The 19,304-nt window shown below is 43.9% G+C and overlaps 1 protein-coding gene across 2 annotated transcripts; it reads right to left on the reverse strand.

Annotated features, from left to right (window-relative positions):
• Positions 1 to 533: 533 nt before the first annotated feature.
• On the reverse strand, positions 534 to 18,324 carry LOC106569890 (GON-4-like protein). 2 transcript variants are annotated; one of them, XM_045694714.2, is made up of 28 exons: positions 18,208 to 18,324; positions 17,242 to 17,525; positions 16,992 to 17,099; positions 16,548 to 16,753; positions 16,302 to 16,376; positions 16,145 to 16,195; positions 16,006 to 16,041; positions 15,774 to 15,869; positions 15,395 to 15,511; positions 15,000 to 15,197; positions 13,544 to 13,742; positions 12,991 to 13,095; positions 12,851 to 12,891; positions 12,557 to 12,675; positions 11,984 to 12,194; positions 11,226 to 11,312; positions 10,896 to 11,073; positions 10,549 to 10,699; positions 9,005 to 9,155; positions 8,585 to 8,701; positions 5,574 to 6,773; positions 5,382 to 5,466; positions 4,821 to 4,999; positions 3,459 to 3,656; positions 3,169 to 3,309; positions 2,677 to 2,990; positions 2,063 to 2,165; positions 534 to 1,870 (listed from the first exon to the last, which is right to left on the reverse strand). In XM_045694714.2, exons 2-28 carry the CDS (start codon positions 17,513 to 17,515, stop codon positions 1,751 to 1,753), a joined length of 4,860 nt encoding a protein of 1,619 aa, XP_045550670.1. In that variant the 5' UTR covers positions 17,516 to 17,525; positions 18,208 to 18,324; the 3' UTR covers positions 534 to 1,750. The 2 variants fall into 2 exon arrangements, with proteins under 2 accessions (XP_045550670.1, XP_013997081.2); XM_014141606.3 differs by having other exon boundaries at positions 15,991 to 16,041.
• Between the last annotated feature and the right edge of the window lie 980 nt (positions 18,325 to 19,304).

Raw genomic sequence — 19,304 nt, forward strand, 5'->3', positions numbered from 1 at the left:
GTTGAATTCTGTCACCAACCTCTGGGCAAAGAGTATCTGACTTCACGCTGTTACTAGCCACATATAAAATAATCAATAGGAAAGGCGAGGGCTTGGAAAGCATGCCTTTACCTTGAAGGCCATCACTTCTGTCACAATGGGAGGATCATTAAATTAGCCACTCCACTTCCTCAAAAATAATTGGGGTGTGTCTGGATTGGCCGGCTGGCACTCTAGCCTTCTACAGTGTCGCCAGTGACAGTGACCCACCTGTATACATTCCACACCACGTTTACCGAGCCCCTCCATCCCGTGTTTGGAGTTTATATGGGCTCAAAGCTGACACTTTGCCAGTTAGACTAGAGAGTCAATCAGCATATATTCAGTGCATACAGAGTAGTACATTACATATGAGATGTGATAGTAAAATGTGTGTCTACTGTAGTCCATCTGCTGCATTGCATTGTACTAGTTGTGTATATAAAAGTTACTGCTGACCTCACAATCTATTGGAGTGTTAGGTTCTAAATCTCAGAGTAAACTCAGACACTATGAAAGCTTAAACCAAGTTTATTCTTCCCAGAGGATCAATACAGCTTCATTAGACAATGACATTTCACACAAGCACTGATATTTAGCCCTTTCTCCTATGCAGTCTTTTCCTACACATCTGAACAGCCAATGCATCTCTGTTGCTAGACAGAACCTTAGTGATATCTGTTCTTCTTCACTTCATCTGACCTGACCTCTACCCCAAAGTGCTCACTCCCCAATTCAAGGCTGTCATGGTGATTGGTACCAGACTGTGTCTCTTCTCCTCTCATAGGATCCCTGATGGCTACCAATAGCATATCCTGACAATGTAAACGTTATACATTACCCACTCTCAGAAGCCAACAAAATGGATAATAAAACTACTGTATAGTATATGAATGTTAATGAAGCATATTTTTCAGTCAGTTCTGGAAACTACAACTTTTAACTTATTGTTTAAAATAGTCAAACACTGCTCTTGAACCACTCATAATAAGGCCTAGTTAATGGTTGGTGTCATAGTACAGCAATAAAACGATCACTGAACGCAAATAACAGTCTGGTTGTCAATGTATAAAACAATTATGTACACTTTATTCAAACAGTCATACTAGCAACCAGCAAAGCATCTAACGCTCCAGTATCAGTCAATCCACGTCATAATGAAAACACTACAGTTGGCAATCAATTGTCCATTTTGATCCCTTTTTTACATTTCAGCAGACTTTAATTCAACATGACTGTGCTATTGTCTACACTGACTCTTACTGTGCAATGTGTCTCTTCATTGTGATTTGGAAGGCCCTCAGGAGCTCATCCAATATTACTTGTAGCCGGACACAGCTCTAAGACCTCTTGTACACCTTATGCACTTTTCTACTTCATACATTCAAGAGGGATTGGAATTCACATTTTAGCACCTCATAACACTAGGAACCTCATGGCCTGAACATATTAACACATTTGGAACCCTTGTACTTCGTCTATGCATACCAGCACAGACACGTAGAGTCCTGGCCGTGTCTTAATAGCCCTGCATCTGTGCCATCAATGGGAGACTTACCCATATTTCTGCATCTTCAGTAGTGTTGAGTCAGAGAGGAAGCACAGTCAAATCCCAAGCAAGTTTTTAGAGATTGGTCAAGCGCTCCTCCTTTTCTGTGGCTCAGACTGCAGTTTTGTCAATCCAGCTGACTAAGTGCTATTACGGTACTGTTTCACTGGTGTTGGATCCTGCTCAGTCCGGGTCTGGCTCTCTGCTGCTGGTTGGCTCTGTGTCACTGACCTCCTCGTCGGAGTACACCCGCTCGGTGGAGGAGAGGAAAAGGCGCATGAGATCTTGGAAACGGACACAAACCTAGAGGGAACACATTTAGGAGAGTCACGGTAAAGGAAAACATTTTTTTTAAAGAGTTAGATCCTCCAACATGAGGTATAGTTTCATAGACGGAGGTGGTGCCATAACTAAGCGGAAAAGGACCCATGTCTGATCTGACTATTACTCTGTTGCAGCCACTCTATATAAAGACGCCACGCTTCTCTCTCTCACCTCATTGGCTGTCTTGTTGCCAAGTTGGGCGGAGACGGCTTCAAAGGTTATTTTATTTGCTCCCTTCTGCTGACAGGCGGTCAAGATGGCACGGTCCGCCTCCCTGTTACAAACAACGAAAACAAAGCAAGATTGAACACAACACATTTAAATTGTGAAATATCTATTTGGCAATATACCAGAACGATACAATACACTTTGCATCCCACTCCCTAAAGCGGTAATCAGAACTCGAAACAATAGCAAAGCGTTTTCCATGCCACTGTTTGGGGAAAAAGCTGCAGGATGGGCCTGGAGAAATGTAATCACTCAAATTCATTGACAAAGGTATGGATGCAAGAACTGACAATCCATGAGAACATAGTAGTTGTAATGATGTTTTGAGGCTATACCGTGTTTGTTTATATTTACTTTGTTTACAAACATTGGCATAAACAAGCTTCTATTTTGGGTTCTGAGGATGGATGACAGTTGAACTAAGCTCATGTGGCATTTCTAAGCTTTAGTCTTCAAGAATCAAAATGGGTCCATATTAATTTAAGTCAAAAAATGGATGTAGCAAATGCTGATTGCCACTTTAAATGAGCATACAACAGAAGGACAGTGGCTCTAACCTGGTCCAGAGGATGACTTTCTCTCCACTGGGTGTAAGTGAGATGTTTTTGGCACAGACTGAGGGCTCAGGGTGGGTGTAGCGATCCCCTTCTTTCGCCTTTACTTGTGTGGCTTTAGTGCCTTTGCATCTCTTAGGTTTATTTGCTGCTGATGACTTCTGGGAAGTGGAGTTTGTGTTGGTCACATCACCACGGCCTCTGTTCTCAGTCTGACACTGCAGCGAGGGCCGTAAGTGGAGCTCGTTGAAAAACACCCAGAATTCCCCCTGCAAGTGGGTGTGACCTCGGAGAAGGTTGGCTATCTGGGACTTCACCTGAAAGATAAAAAGAGAGACATTTAATGTTCTAATCTACCATCTCCTCCACTACGATATATCACTCCTATCTGCTTTGCTAGATTTGATAATAATTATGTTATACTGCTGTTTTCCACGACAGTTAGAACAGTCTGCTCATGTGAGAGTGAAATCAATGTAGCACTCCCTAGCACACCTCCTTAATGCCAGCAGGACTGAGAGTAGGGCCTCGAAGGACGCTCACTATCTTGCGGTAGTGGGAGGAGTTTTCCCCAAAGCTCAGCTCCAGTTGTCGCAGGAAGTGCCGGCTACGCTCAAACGCCTGCTGCTCTGACAGCTACGGCGGGAGGAGAAGGAACATTAACACTGACCACTGCCACACACAAATAAGAGTTCGTTTTGACGTAATCACAGCCAAACACAGGTAATGGACGAGCTTCAAAGTGTATATTGTCAAAGTGTATAGGAGGCCAAGCCAGCACATACCAGTCCACACTCCTGGGCTTGTTCGGGATGGAGGAAGGCAGCAAAGTCTCGGAGCAGCTCCGGCCACTCGTTCAGAACAGGTTTTAGCCTGGTGAAGAGTTCCACAGAGGTGTGCTCATCTCCGTCCTGCTCAAACTCGTAGAGTACCTCCAGAAACTCCTCCACGCGCCCCGGCACCTCCTGCAGGGCATGACACACCTGGTCATAGAGAACAAGAGAGAGTTATATTTGCAGTAGGATATGCAGAGTTATATTTGCAGTAGGATTAAGGATTTCTTAAATCCTCTTAGGTGGTTAAACTCCCTATATAGGGGATTTGGGGCGGTTCTGGACCAGTTCCAACTGACATTTCGGTATACTGAATGTCGTAGGGTCCCGTTCCTTATAGTGCCAGAAACCCCCATCTGTCTGCTCTGTGCTGCCCACTCTCTCAGCGGAGCGGACTTGAAGTGTCAGGTTTCAGACCCCACATTTGCATAGGGAGTGACACGTCACATCTTCGGGCCTATCCAGACAAAGAATTGATTTGCTCTTCCTCTGAGTGACTGATATTCTCAGACGGATTTAGAGCTTGCATACATGTACCAACTCATTTCATAGAGTTGAAACAAGACCGCGTTCTCTTGGTCACAGGTGGACGAAATGACTATTTAAAAGCCAAAGTTGTAATGAATCTGCACACATTTGAAGGGCGTCTCTGCGCCACTCAGTGGACGTTTGGGAGAAATGTATCTGTCGTCAGTTATATGAAATTGTGACCAATAAATATGGTCATATTTATCTGACTGTTATAAAAAAGGCAAAACCTTATAGCAAGTTGTTTCTAATTTGCTATTATATTTAGAAAGCATGTTAGTCATTTCAAGCCCTACTGCCCCACTTTTGTTGAATGGGGGGGAAATCCTGATTATTTTCATAATATTTGAGTATGGGTCCTCAAAGTGACTACACCTCAGCAATTTATAAAACAACATGTACCAGAAAGGAGTTCCAGAGCTTTCTAAAACTACACAACAACAGTTATTGTTTATGACCATCTCAAGTTTGGGTATGTCTATTTAGGCAGAAATCTAAATTATGTTGATGATAGGGTGGCTATAACTATAAATAGCGCAACAACGTATTGCATGTGATGCACTGCATCCAATCGCAAGCTGCCTTATTCCGATGTAGTTTCGGAATGAATGCCACCCAGTACAATTCAAATCATTGTTTTGGGACAACTTCCCCCAATTAGAGGGCTGTTCATCAGACAGAAAATGTAGCCCAAAGCCTTTGCAGCCTTTTAAGCACCTTGGGTGCGAGAAATGCGCTTTATAAATGAAACGAATCATCATCATCATTATCATTATCATGATTTACCCTGTTGAGATAATTCTGAGCGAAGGCTATTTCCTTCTTCTCCCTCAGGGGGTCGCTGTCGAGTAGGTCATCGTCGTAGACGATCGGTGGGCTTTTGGATATCCCCTTGCTGCCGACTTCTCCAGTGTGACGCTGCTCGTGCCTTGAGCTAGGAGGGTTGGGGCTACTACTATGGCATTCTGGGAAGGACAAATCAAATCCAGCAGGTGTGGTTAGATGGGAGAAGAGGAGGACTCCCTAATTCCAAATAGACCCATAGGACTTTGTAGAAATCTGAAAGGATTTAATAGCATTGACATATTTCCTGAACCTATGTGCAGTGTTTCCCCTTTATGCATTTAGCAGCCAAATCGTGGCGTCCACTGCAAGAAATGTAATAAAGTTTTATTTATAATGTAGATATATAGATGTATGCCCCTGGAAGACCCAAATCGGCCACCCCGCATAAGAAGACCCCACCCTTGCTAACTCTGCCACTGCTGCTGAAAAATAAAACAAGGGGGGAAAAAAATAACTGTGTTCATCCATGTTGTGGCGTTTAAAGACTGGAGGGAAGCTAACCTGAGGGTGTGCCTGATCGTTCACCCTCTTCCAAGTCCTCTGACCTCCCCCCTGACGCCAGCCATGACAGTTTCTCCATCGTCTCCTACAAGGAAAGATAACACACAAACCCAAACGATGAGACGTGTGACATGTAAATAAAATGTATTCATATGTTCGTGTAATATCAACGTGTCGCATGACCTCACTCACCTGCAGCTCTGGCACGGACAACGTGGACTCCTCAGAAGCTGGTGACATGACTTCCTCTACCTCCTGATTTCTGTCCCCCATGTCCGACGGCCCGGGCGATAGGTTCAGCGTTATCTCCTGACCCTCCTCTGACTCCTCAGCGGGGTCAACGCTCCCCGGGGGGCTGGCAGAGGACTCCGACAGGGCCAGGAGGGGCATATCAAAATCACCTCCATCCTCGTCCCTCTCATCCACCCCCTCTTCCTCCATTACAACTGTGACATAGTCGTACGGGGTCAGAGCCTGGTCCAGGGCAGGTGGTTCCGTGGAGGCTGAAGGCTGGGGCTTCCTCTCGCTCTTCAGGCTGCTTTTAGGTTTCTTTGTCACCCGCCGCCGGCTCGTCCTGGAGGATTTTTTCTTGAATTGTTCGATAGGAGTCGTAGTAGAGACCGAGGTTTGGGTTTCGGTAACAGTGGAGGCTGTTCTACTACTCATGTGGGGCAACAAAAGGAGGTTTGCTCCACTGTTGGGGGCCACAGTATTCAGGTTTGTTTGGGGAGGGTTCTTGTTGTTGGGTGGAGGAGCTGGCAGCAGCCTGGGCAGCCTGCGGAGGTTGGCGAACGTGCTGAACTTCCGAGCAACCAGGTCTTTGGCCAATGGAGCGAAATGTGACAACCGGGAGGCCAACACCCTGGCGGAAGGGGCAGGACAAAGGACAGTTGCGGGCACTGGGGCAGGCAAATTGAGGATGACGTGCAGGGGCTTCTGGGAAGGTTTGTGTTGAGGCTTGAGGGGACGTTTCAGATGAGGCTTGGTGGGATGCTGAAGAGAAGGAGGTTTGAATGTTGCAGGCTGGATGGGCCGCAGTTTGTGGTGGGCCATGCACTGCTGAATCACAGCACCTGTCTGGGAATTATTTTCAGAGCATGTAGTTCCACTTCCCAGACTCTGGGTGGCGTTGTGCGATACAGCCAGGGATAGTGAGAGGTCACAGGGTGGTGGACGGTGCCAGCGCCTGAAGCCACAGCGCTGGAATGAAAGGCTGTCGGGGAGTTGGGGCGGGTAGCGAGTTCCGGGAGGGAAGCTGTAGTCCAAAGTTCTGGAGGAACTGAAGAGAAGAGTGACGAGTGGGGCTTTCTTTGATTGACAGGCCGACATGGCTTCTGTATCCGGCGAGCTGTTGAGTTCTCTGATTGCCTCGTAGATATAAGGCAAACTTCTCTGTAGGAACAGCACATTTATTTAAATCAATATGAACTATTTAGCTGGTTCCTGAAACGTCATCCTTTATCCAAAATACATGTACTTTTATCTTCACTGAAATAAAGAAACTTCCAGTCCAAAACAACCTTTATTGTTAGAATATCTGACAATAATAAGCATAGGCAATTTGGTGGACTCTCTCCTAGGACAAATGGAAGGCTAGGTGGCCAACAATATACAGTGGCAAGAAAAAGTAAGTGAACCCTTTGGAAATACCTGGATTTCTGCATACATTTGTCCGCTTAAGAGGTTAAACTAATAACACACAAATTATTGCATTTTTCTTGCCTATATTGAATACATCATTTAAACATTCAGAGTAGGTCGGAAAACGTATGTGAACCCCTAGGCTAATTACTTCTTCAAAAGCTAATTGGAGTCGGCTAACCTGAAGTCCAATCAGAGACGAGATTGGAGATGTTGATTAGAGCTGCCCTGCCCAATTATTAAAAATAAAAACACCTTTGAGTTTGCTATTCACAAAAAGCATTGCCTGATGTGAACCATGCCTCAAACAAAGGAGATATCAGAAGACCTAAGATTAAGAATTGTTGACTTACAAAGCTGGAAAGGGTTACAAAAGTATCTCTAAAAGCCATGATGTTCATTAATCCATCAGCACTGATGCTACTCTCCCTAGGAGTGGCCGTCCTGCAAAGATAACTGCAAGAGCACAGCGCAGAATGCTCAATGAGGTTAAGAGGAATCCTAGTGTTAGCTAAAGACTTACAGAAATCTTTAGAACATGCTAACATCTCTGTTGACGAGTCTACGATACGTAAAACACTGAACAAGAATGGTGTTCATGGGAGAACATCACGGAAGAAGCCACTGCTGTCCAAAAAAAAAACATTGCTGCACGTCAGAAGTTTGCAAAAGTGCACCTGCATGTTCCACAAAATATTCTGTGGACAGATGAAACTACAGTTCAGTTGTTTAGAAGGAACACACAATGCTATGTGTGGGGAAAAAAAAGGCACAGCACACCAACATCAAAACCTCATCCCAACTGTAAAGTATGGTGGAGGGAGCATCATGGTTTGGGGCTAATTTGCTGCCTCAGGGCCTGGACAGCTTGCTATCGTTGACGGGAAAATGATTTCCCAAGTTTATCAAGACATTTTGCAGGAGAATGTAAGGCTATCTGTCCGCGAATTGAATCTCAACAGAAGTTGGGTGATGCAACAGGACAACGACCCAAAACACAGAAGTAAATCAACAACAGAATGGCTTCAACAGAAGAAAATACGCCTTCTGGAGTGGCCCAGTCAGAGTCCTGACCTCAACCCGATTGAGATGCTGTGGCATGACCTCAAGAGAGCAGTTCACACCAGACATCAAGAATATTGCTGAACTGAAACAGTTTTGTAAAGAGGAATGGTCCAAAATTCCTCCTGACTGTTGTGCAGGTCTGATCCGCAACTACAGAAAACGTTTGGTTGAGGTTATTGCTGCCAAAGGAGGGTCAACCAGTTATTAAATCCAAGGGTTCACATACTTTTCCCACCCTGCACTGTGAATGTTTACACGGTGTGTTCAATAAAGCCATGAAAACATATAATTGTTTGTGTGTTATTAGTTTAAGCAGACAGTGTGTCTATTGTTGTGACTTAGACAATGATAAGATCACATTTTATGACCAATTTATGCAGACATCCAGGTAATTCCAAAGGGTTCACATACTTTTTCTTGCCACTGTAGTTACTAACTATCATAGGTGTTGATTTAGGATTGGGATCAGGCAGTAGTATTCTAAATGTAGTTGGTACCCTCAGCCATCCGGGCATGGCTCTCTCCTCTCTCTCCACTGAAGGGCGCAGGTCACCCGGTTCCACTCGTTCACAGGCCACCGGCATGGGAAGGACCACTTTCTGGAGCTGGTAGGCCTTTTATTAAAAATAATAATAATTGTTAAAAAAAGACGTGGGGAGAGGTGCTTTTTGAGGTTCATTCGTTCATATTGTTTATGGTGAACGCTAATGTTAGTTGAGTATTAGTTAATGTTAGTGGATATGTGGACAAATCTAGAGCGTGGATCAATTCCTCTCCTGGAATATAGAACAGGTCCAAGTTAAGGAAACAACTAGAAACTAGTAATTTAGAACATGTGTGTGAACTATCCCAAACTATAAACAGTCGCCCTAACACATTTACTTTAGTAATAGTGTATATATAGATCCGGGTCCTACCTTGATGACGTTGTTGGGATGGGTGTGTTTACACTTCTCCATAATGTGGTCACGGAGCTGAGAGACCCTCTTGGCGCGGAGCAGGTAGTGACACAGCAGCTCCTTCGGCTGGAGGGTCTCCCCCAGGTTTCTCAGGCCCAGGACGATCAGGCTGGGAAAACAAGATGGCAGAGAGTAAAGGACTCAAGCTAAGGATTTAGTTCATTTGTCAGCAAGTTCTTAACACATAAAAAGGCATGCAGAAATTAAATTAATTTTAGATTCCAAGTTTACGTACTACGGAAACAAAATGTGTTTAGGACAAGGTGTGCATTTAAAACAGCATACACAGTACACTGAATAAAAATACAACCGCAACATTTAAGTGTTGGTCCCATGTTTCATGAGCTGAAATAAAATATCCCAGAAAAAGCTAATTTCTCAAAAATGTTGTGCACATCCCTCTTATTGAACATTTCTCCTTTGCCAAGATAATCTATCCAGCTGACAGGTGTGGCATATTAAGAAGCTGATTAAACAGCATGTTCATTACACAGGTGCACCTTGTGCTGGGAACAATAAAAAGTCCACTAAAATGTGCATTTTTGTCACAACACGATGCCAGATGTAAGAAGTTAAGTGTACAATTGGCTTGCTGACTGTAGAAATGTCTACCAGAGCTGTTGCCAGAGAATGTAATGTTCATTTCTCTACCATCAGCCGCCTCCAACGTCATTTTAGAGAATTTGGAAGTACGTTCAAACAGCCTCACAACCGCAGACCACGTGTATGGCATTGTGTGGGCGAGCGGTTTGCTGATGTCAACCTTATGAACAGAGTGCCCCATGGTGGCGGTGGGATTATGGTATGGGCAGGCATAAACTACTAACAAACTGCATTTTATTAATGGAAATTTGAATGCCCATTGTCGTGCCATTTATCCGCTGCCATGACCTCATGTTTCAGCATGATAATGCACAGCCCCATGTCGCAAGGATCTGTAAACTATTCCTAGAAGCTGAAAATGTCCCAGTTCTTCCATGGACTGCATACACACCAGACATGTCACACATTGAGCATGTTTGTGATGCTCTGGATTGACGTGTACGACATGTTCCAGTTCCCGACCAATATCTAGCAACTTCACACAGCCATTGAAGAGGAGTGGGACAACGTTCCACAGGCCACAATCAACAGCCCGATCAACTCCATGTGAAGGAGATGTGTCGCGCTAAATGAGGCAAATGGTGGTCACACCAGATACTGACTGGTTTTCTGATCCACGCCCCTACCTTTTTTTTAATGGCATCTTTGACCAACAGATGCATATTTGTATTCCAAGTCATGTAAAATCCATAGATTAGGGCCTAATGCATTTATTTCAATTGACTGATTTACTTATATTAAGTGTAACTCAGTAAAATATTAGAAATTGTTGCATGTTGCATTAATATTTTTGTCAGGTATAATATGGGTATTCTATGAGGAATCAGATACAATATGGGCATTAAAAGGAGGTTATAACGTTTGGGCATTATATTGGAATTCTAATAGGTCCTTCTTACCAGTCCTCTCCTGCGGTGAACATGCTGACTGAGCGAGCGGAGTGCAGGGCTGGGTCCAGGCTGACATGGGGCAGTAGCTCAGGGTACAGGAACACCGGCCGTGTGGCAAACAGCCATGCCAGCTGGGGTGGCATTGACGGGTGCTTCCGGACTGGCAAAGTGGTAACACACAACAAACCAGTTAGAGTGAGAGAGATGAATTAAACATGAATTAGGCCTACATCCTGAATGAGTCCAAACATTTTCAACTGAGACGGGTATGTTGTAATTCAATTTAGTAAATTAGAAGTCATCTTTACCTCATCAATTTGACTATCATCATGGCTCTCATGCATGCACACGCTTACCTCTCCTGCATGTTCGTGGCTCGTTAGGGGCTTCCTGGTAAGGGATTGGGGACAGTCTCAGCTCCTCCAGTAGTGACAGTGCCCCCTGTAGGTTACAGGCTCTGAACACACTGGTGAAGCCTGGCTCCACTGGGCCCTGGGTCAACTCCCCACGCTGTGCAAACATCTGTAGCTCCATCTGTGAGTGATAGAGAGAATGAATGGAGAGTTAGCGAGAAAGACAGAGATATGGTGGGAGTATCAGAGAGAGAGAGAACGAGAGTACATTTAGAAGTTGGTGCAGCTAAAGGCACTAGTGAAAGTGGGTTTGTCAGTATGTTTCTCTCTCACCAGGAACTGCTTGGTGGTGGCAGCTTCGCTCTGCAGTGCAGCCACCGGGCTGGTTAACATATGGACCTGGGTCAGGAGCTGGACGTGCTGCAGACGAAGAAAAAAATACAGTAATTACCGACCAAAAAAAACAAACAAAAGGTTATCTTCATTGTGGATCCTTGACCAGGATTTCACTACCTAGGTTTTGATTTAGATGTTTGTTTTGACCAGGTTTGACTCATTGAGATAAAAGCTCAATAACAAAATATTGAGCACAAAGCAGGGGTCGGGTCAATTCCAATTTCATTTGAAATTCCAATTCAATTCTTGAATTCACTCATGGAGTGGAGAATTTGCATTGAATTCAATTTTAGATTAGAAATGAATTTGTAAAATAATTTCATCTTTGGAATTTAATAATTGTACATTTCCCAGATAATGGAATTAATGCACTTAGTATAAGAAATGTACTGCAGTATTTGTTTTTAATTAGTTAAACATGTATTCCTATATTTCCAGCTAGGCTGTCTGAACAGTGACATGTTCAGCCTGAAAGCCTGAGGGAATTTTATTTGAATTTGTGGAATTGTTGGGGATAATATTGAATTGGGAATAGAATTCTTAGAATTTACCCAACATTGGAATTGAGAGGATTTGAATTCTCGAATTCAAAGACTGACCTGGAATTTGAATTGAGTGAATTTACAGGGAGAGGGAATTGAATTAGAATTTGTGGAATTAATCCCAACCCTGACACAAAGCCAAGGACCCCAGACCTGCTGGACTTGCTGCTGCAGCTGGAGTCTCTGGTGGTGGGAGAGGGTGGGGGTGAATGGAGGCGGGGGCTCCCGGGGCTTGGTAATGAGGGCCCTGGGGACCAACAGGCCCTGGCTCTCCAGCAGGGCCCGGCGACGCCGGATGGCTTCCAGCTGCTGCTTCACTGTACGGTAGCGCCCTGCCGTCACCTCCGCCATAGGGTCCTCCAACCTAGGGATCAAAGGTCAAACTGGGTCAGCTATACATAGGTCAAATCAGAAGAGGTTGAAAGTTGTAACTGTGTGGGTGAGTAGACGGTATAAAGGTCGTGATTAGAGGTTGAAATCAATATACAGAATTCTGACAATGTTACTCACTATTTATTCCTCGTGTTACCATTTCTATTTTTGTACCTTTATCTCTGCATTGTTGAAAAAGGACCCGTAAGTAAGCATTTCACTGTTAGTCTACAAACCTGTTGTTTACAAAGCATGTGACAATTAAAACCGTATTTGATAAATGGAACTATATACTGGGAAGATGACAGTGTAACAAACATCAGAACAGTGTGCATATGAAGTGGATACACCTACGGGATATCTGGTGGGGTGTTGAATGTGGGTGTCCCCAGGGCAGGTGCCTCTTCCTCCCTCTCCTCCTCTTCCTCGTGTCCCTCCCCATCTTGCTCCTGAGCAGTCAGCTCATCCTGGAACTGGTGCACACACAGAGAGAGAAAGAAAGGGACAGAGAGAGAAATAAATGATACATAGACAACCACACAACACACCAAACACAGAGGGGTGAAGAAAGGACACATAGAAGGGGTGTTTGGAGGGAAAGAGAGGGGGGACAAAAAACAGACAAACACAACATAGATCCTCTCTTACTGTCTCAAACAACTCCTCCATCAACTGGTTCACTTCCTTTTCTGTGGGGAAAAAAGAAAAGAAAAATTGGAGATGAGGGTCAATGCCTGACAGTCACAGCCTAGATAAACTGACTCCATCTCGTCACCATGGTAACTCACTGGTGATGCGGACGGCTCGGTCGTTACGGTAATCCTCCACGTCGGGTTCGTCGATCTCCGCCAGGAAGTTATACTCCGGGTCGTCGTCATCATCATCGCCTTCCTCTAAAAGATTTTTTTTTAAATGTAAAAAAAGAACATAGAACATCGAGAAAGAGGATCAGAGTGCAAGAGTGAGAAGAGCCAACTCAATATTAGGAAGGTGTACTTAATGTTAGGTACACTCAGTTTTGATCAGGGATGGGCAACTCCAGTCCTCAGGGGTCTGGTTGGTGTCACTTTTCCCTCAGCCCTATACCTAACACAACTAATTGCATTGTAAACTAAAGACCAGGGATAGTTGATTATTGGAGTCAGGTGTGTTAGCTGGGGCAAAAGTATGTCACCAATCAGGCCCAGGAGGACTGTTGCCCATCCCTGATATAGGTAGAATAGAATTGTCCTACTGCTTACACCTATCCAGTCCTTTCACATCTACACTAGCGGCCGAGGGTAGTTGCTAGGCGTGGATTTGGAATTGAGCAGCGCACACACACACGCACCACCCCCTCACCATCGTTGTACATGTCAGAGGTCATGATGCCCTGCAGCCAGTGGGTCCACTCAGGGTCCTCGGGGGCGGAGTCACACCCGTACATGTCGGGCGTGATGTCAGGGGCACAGAGCTCTGCCTCCAACTGGCCCATGGGGACGTCCCGGAGGGGCCTCTTGGAGCGGGTACGACACGCCATCAGACCGTCCGCCAGGGGTGGCTGTGAGAGTGGTAGGGAGACAGCGAGGGTGAAGGAAGAGGAATAGGGGGAACAGAGAGGGAACGCTTGAGGTTAGCAGTGCAAAGTCATGTAAATCTCCAAGCATGTCTTTGGACAGGTAGTTCAGGTAGCGCCTCTGGTTTCACCACGTTTCAAAATGTTTTCCCTGTTTCAAGCCTACTGAACAGGACCCGGAAAGCAGAAATCTCTATCGCATTCCATTCTAAATCTATGAGCATCGCATTGATATGTTGCGTCTACCAGGAGCCATTATCTGATGTGGGTGGTGGGCGATTCCACGCCAGGATGACCGAAAATATTTCAGATTGTTCTGGCAATTCTCAAATAGAAACGTCATTGGAAGGAAAGATGTTTGACATTCTTTTTACCTTGGTATCAATTTATTTTTTTAAATCATGAGAAAGTGGCCATTTAAGCACTTTTTAGACCTATGCATGGACCCTATGACGCGTGAACCATACATGGTACAGACGTCTTGGTGTCATCATACTCCTTATAGTGTGCTCTAAAATATGGAGTATGTCTATATTCTGAAAAATATTTATGTTCAAAATAGTTTGTGTTGAATAAATGTTCAAAAGTACCTTTTTGATTTTGCTTATTTTTAGACATACTGTTTGTAACAATATACTCTAACATGTCATATTCCAGAGTGGGCTCTATGGTTCTTTCGAAGGGCTGAACCATTTTATACATAGAAATTGACAGGTCATTAACCAATTACAGCCCACTGCACATTGAGCAAATCACCAGTAGAGGGAGATCCCTTTGAATCCATTTTCCCCATTCACTGTGTTGGTGGTGCTCATAAAATTAAAATCAGAACTTCAAAATTATGCTAGCACAAGCCCACTCTGGAAATGTGATGTACTTGTAGAGTATATTGTTCCAACCAATATGTTTTAAATTTAACAGAATCAAAATGGGTACTTTTGAGATATTAATATTCAAATGTATGTGAAAAATTGTATATCAGAATCTAGACATACTCCATATTGTAGAGCACACAAAGAGTATAATGACACCGATGTCGTCTGTATCATGTACGGTTCACAGATTATAAGGTCTTACAGAAAGTATGTACAGTATAGGCCTAAAATAACCACTTTAATCATGATTTTCAAAAAAAATGGTTTGTGATACAAATGTAAAAAACAAAACATGTCAAACATCATTCCTCCCAATGAAGTTTCTATGTGAGAATTGCAAGAACAATCTGAGATATGGCCATGGTACCTGGTAAGGCTCCAGGCAGACTGGGCCGATGGCCAGCTCCTCCTCCACGGCATGGAGCTTCTCCAGGAAGCTGAATTCTGGAGGGGCCCTGGTGGTATAGAATCCATGTGGGCCAGAGGAGGAGGAGGGCTGGGGAGGAGGGGGAGGGCCCATGGGGACAACCTCCACCTTCAGGTGTCTGGACCTGCTGTGATTGACCTGGGAAGAGATGAGTTTCATGAGATATCAACATTGAAATGTATCTCACAAGAATATAACAATAACATATTATGCTATTTACAAAAGCCAATATTCTGTATATTATTAATTTCACATTAAAAAAATAATAATGTTTTTACATATATGTTATTGCTTGAGGTAAAAATATAAATATTTTAAATTGAATTGTGTGTTACCTGCATGGGGCTGCAGCTCCTGTCATCGTCCCACTCTGTGTGTATTTTCCTGTGGAAGCCTCCTCTGGTTCCCCTTGGAGACGAGGCTGTGCTCTCCATGTCACTTTCCTGAAATGTCTACAACACACAAAGTCCAATATAGTCATTTCAATATATAGATATAGAGAAACACGAAAAATGTTATATTTAAAGTATTGGCATATCCAATCAATGCATCTATTACCACTTACAATCATATACTGTTGCAATTCTAAAGTTGATAAAGCTGAACTACTTTGTTAACCACACAACTCTAAGCATGAACGCCTCCCAATGTATGAAAAAAAAAACACATGTTCAGTCCACAAGCTAACAAAGCCCAATCCTATGAATCTCTTACATCTTCTGCTGTCTCGTCCTCCTCCTCTTCGTCAGGGCAGTACTCTTCATCAGAGGAGTCTTCCTCTGCTAATTGAATGTCCACAAACTGTGGTGCCTGAAAACAGAGAGAAAAAAAGAAACAGACAAGCACTTCAGCACTTTCTAGTTGGGAGCCATACTTTCCAGTCAGGTAATGAGTGTTTGATACTACTTCCATAGCAGTACGATGGTGGTACCTTCTCTTTATTGACCTTTTTGATGGGGGAGATGTTCCAAGTGGGAATGACCTGAAATAACACAAAGACTGAATTACAAGAGACTCAATAGCAAAACATAACAAATCTAAAATGTACACTAAAAAACACACACACTAAAAGGCAGTGAACTCACCACTCCTTTTTCTACCACCTCCTTGAATTTGGAACGTGTCATCTTGGGCTCCTAAGAGGTAGATGAGAAAGATGTTGAATGAAAGTGCACACAGAGTGTCAATTCTCAACTGGAAAAATCTTCATTTGGACATGGATATGCAATGGTTGACACTCACAAAGACAGGCATGGCCTCCGTCTCATTGATGGCAGCTTTCATCATGGCCACCACATGCTCATTGGTGATCACTTCCTGTGGTTCAAAAGGTAAAAAAGGTTTCAAACCAGGCTTACAATCAGCCTGTCTGCATGAGTGAGGTTGTAGGCAAATTGCTATTGTAGGAAATTGACGCTTCCACAGTCCGCACTAGCTGTATAAGAAACATTGGCTAGGTTGCAGCTATTGGCCCCCCTCTGCACTCACATGAATGATGTTGCGGACATTGGCGGTGGTCAGGTTATGTTGTCTGGACTTGTTCTCCAGCTCACGGTCCAGCTCCCTGTCAATCTCCACCTCGGGACCGGCCCCTTCCTGCTGTCTTTCTCCCAGCTCTCTGTCCGCAGCTCTCTTTTTCCTCTTTACCCCTCCCTTCTTCCTGCTGCCCTTGTATCCCCCGCCATGCCTTTCATCTGACAAAAAGAGAGAGAGAGAGTCAATCAGTCTTGAACTCCTACAGTATGCTTTACTCAGCTGTCATTCTGACTTGCCTAGTTAAATAAAGGTAAAAAAAATAAAAGGAAAATAGTTAGCTGAGGGGGTCATTTTGTACATTGTTCCTAACCTTGTTCATGTTGTATACAAGATGTGAGTACTGTTTCAGGATCAGTTGCTAAGGGTGGCCAGTTAATAGATATAGGTTTTCCTCACCCATAGTGATGACCAGGTCAGTGTCTGTATCCTCTTCTGTCTGAGGGGGGCACTGTGCAGGGCTGCACTGGACAGCCTCCTCTTCATTCTCTACCTGACCTGGAGATCCTGCAAAGACAAGAGACTCACTTATTTACATATATATCAATTGCTTAGGTAGGACACACAAAACAGATAAAACGTATCATGAAAGCTAAATGTGACGCGAGATCTATTCTCCTTTGCCCCCTACTCCTTTTCCTCTACTTACCCTCAGCAACAAGAAGGTCCGCGCTGGGAACCTGGCCAAGCAGGCTTTGACTCTTGAACCTGGGAGACCGTCTCCATGGCGACGATGTCCCATGGACCTCCAGGCCTCTCTCCTCCTTGGAAGTGGTGACAATGCCACTGGCCTCTGTTGTGAGTGGTGATGATGCATTGTGGGATGCTGGTTGTCTTACAGACTGTGGTTTTTCTGTTCTAATAGATTTGGCAGGGCCACCTTTGAGAGAGCTGGAGTTGCGTTTGCGGACCAGATTCATCATGTAGTACCACCTGTGAGATTAATTGAGAACAAGCATGATAAGAGTTTATGGTTGGGCATGTATTACTAGTCTAAAGTGTCTTCCTATCCTTGTGTCTTCTGGACCCTTTGATTGGCACTGGTCTGACAATATGTGGGGGAAGCCATATGGCAGAATAGCATATCCTTGCTAGTCAGTATAAGATAATTAGATTTTACCTGTCCAGTTGTCAGCTCAGATTGGATGAGGGAGAGGAATGAGATGCACACTATGTTTTGTACACATATAGGCTCTACTCCTACTAGTATTAGCTAACACTCAAAGCTAAAATGTCAATACTTATCTGCTCAAGCTCCTTTTGTAAAGTACTTACGTTAACTATCAGATCTCGCTATGTAACATAGCTAGTTAGAGGTAGTATGTATGAAGACGTTTGCATATCATTAGCTTTAGTTGAAAGATGTAAGCTGTTACTGAGTGAGTGGTGTTGGCCATGGCATCGGTCAGTGGCATGAATCATCATCATCACGCTTGTTGTTGTGGTGTGACGGCTAGCAAGCTAAGTTAGCTAGCTAAGTAGCTAACAAACTGCCTTCGCTAATAGCCTGGCAATTATTCTCAACAGGACAACACGTCAACAAACTCATTTTCCACATGGCGAATACTATGTTGAAATTAATTGGTGAATATGAATTTACAAAACAAAATCTTACCCCGCCACAACACTGCTAGCTCCATCAGCGGTAAACGATGAAACCTGCAACAAACGTTCTGTTTCCTTCCTTCCTTCCTTCCTTCCTTCCGTCCTTCTTTCTTCTTCTTTGATAAGGTTTAACGGTGGTTGGCGTCCAATAAATGTTGCATTACCGCCACCTACTAGACGGCCCTTATATTTTGCTTGAAAAATAAATAACAAATACCCTACCATCTAACACTACACTCATAAAAAAATAACTTATTTAATAACCCCACTATTTAAATCTATTTAGTCCTACCTCAGACCAACAACCTGTAACTCTTCTGATGTCAAGTCTAGCACACTCAAATACCTCTCTGCAGCTGCCACCACAACCTCAATTTTCTGCGACTTACATTCCATCCCTGCAGTACAGTTGATAACCATTGCTATAAATGCAAAAAATCCAATCTTACATATATTACTTGTTGGCCTATATCTCTGTACTGGTACAGATGTAGTATTCCCAGTGGCTCAGTTGGTAGAGCATGGTGTTTGCAACACCAGGATTGTGGGTTTGATTCCCACGGGGGGTCCAGTACAAAAAAAAAAAGGCATGAAATGAAATGTATGCATTCATGTAAGTCGCTCTGGATAAGAGCGTCTGCTAATGACTAAAATGTATTCACACACTCCTCACAGGATCCCTCCCCTTGCCCCAACTCAACCTGCCTCTCTCACATGGGACATTTCTGATCCTCAGGCCCATGGGCACCCTTACAATTAACACATACCACTACTTTCCCCAATGCCACACATTCCTTTTGCGCACAACATTATGTTTCCAGGTGTAACACAATAATCTTCTTCTTCTTCTTCTTCTTCTATGATATCACGGCGGTCCGTAAACAATCGTTGAAGTGCATGCAGCCACCTACTATGATGGAATGTAAGATCAATCATGATCTGTCCAATTCTGTATTTCCATGAAAATAAAATACATCCCTACTAACTTCTTCCCCTCCCCAAGCCCATTAAACTGTATCTATATCATACTGAAACACTCCATCCATAGGATTGTTCAGCATGTCAACAACCATTTCAACAGTAACATTGTTACCCCCAATATCTCTT

The sequence above is a fragment of the Salmo salar genome, chromosome 14 (assembly GCF_965601325.2).
Source record: "Salmo salar chromosome 14, fSalSal1, whole genome shotgun sequence".
In the NCBI taxonomy this organism is placed as follows: Eukaryota; Metazoa; Chordata; class Actinopteri; order Salmoniformes; family Salmonidae; genus Salmo; species Salmo salar.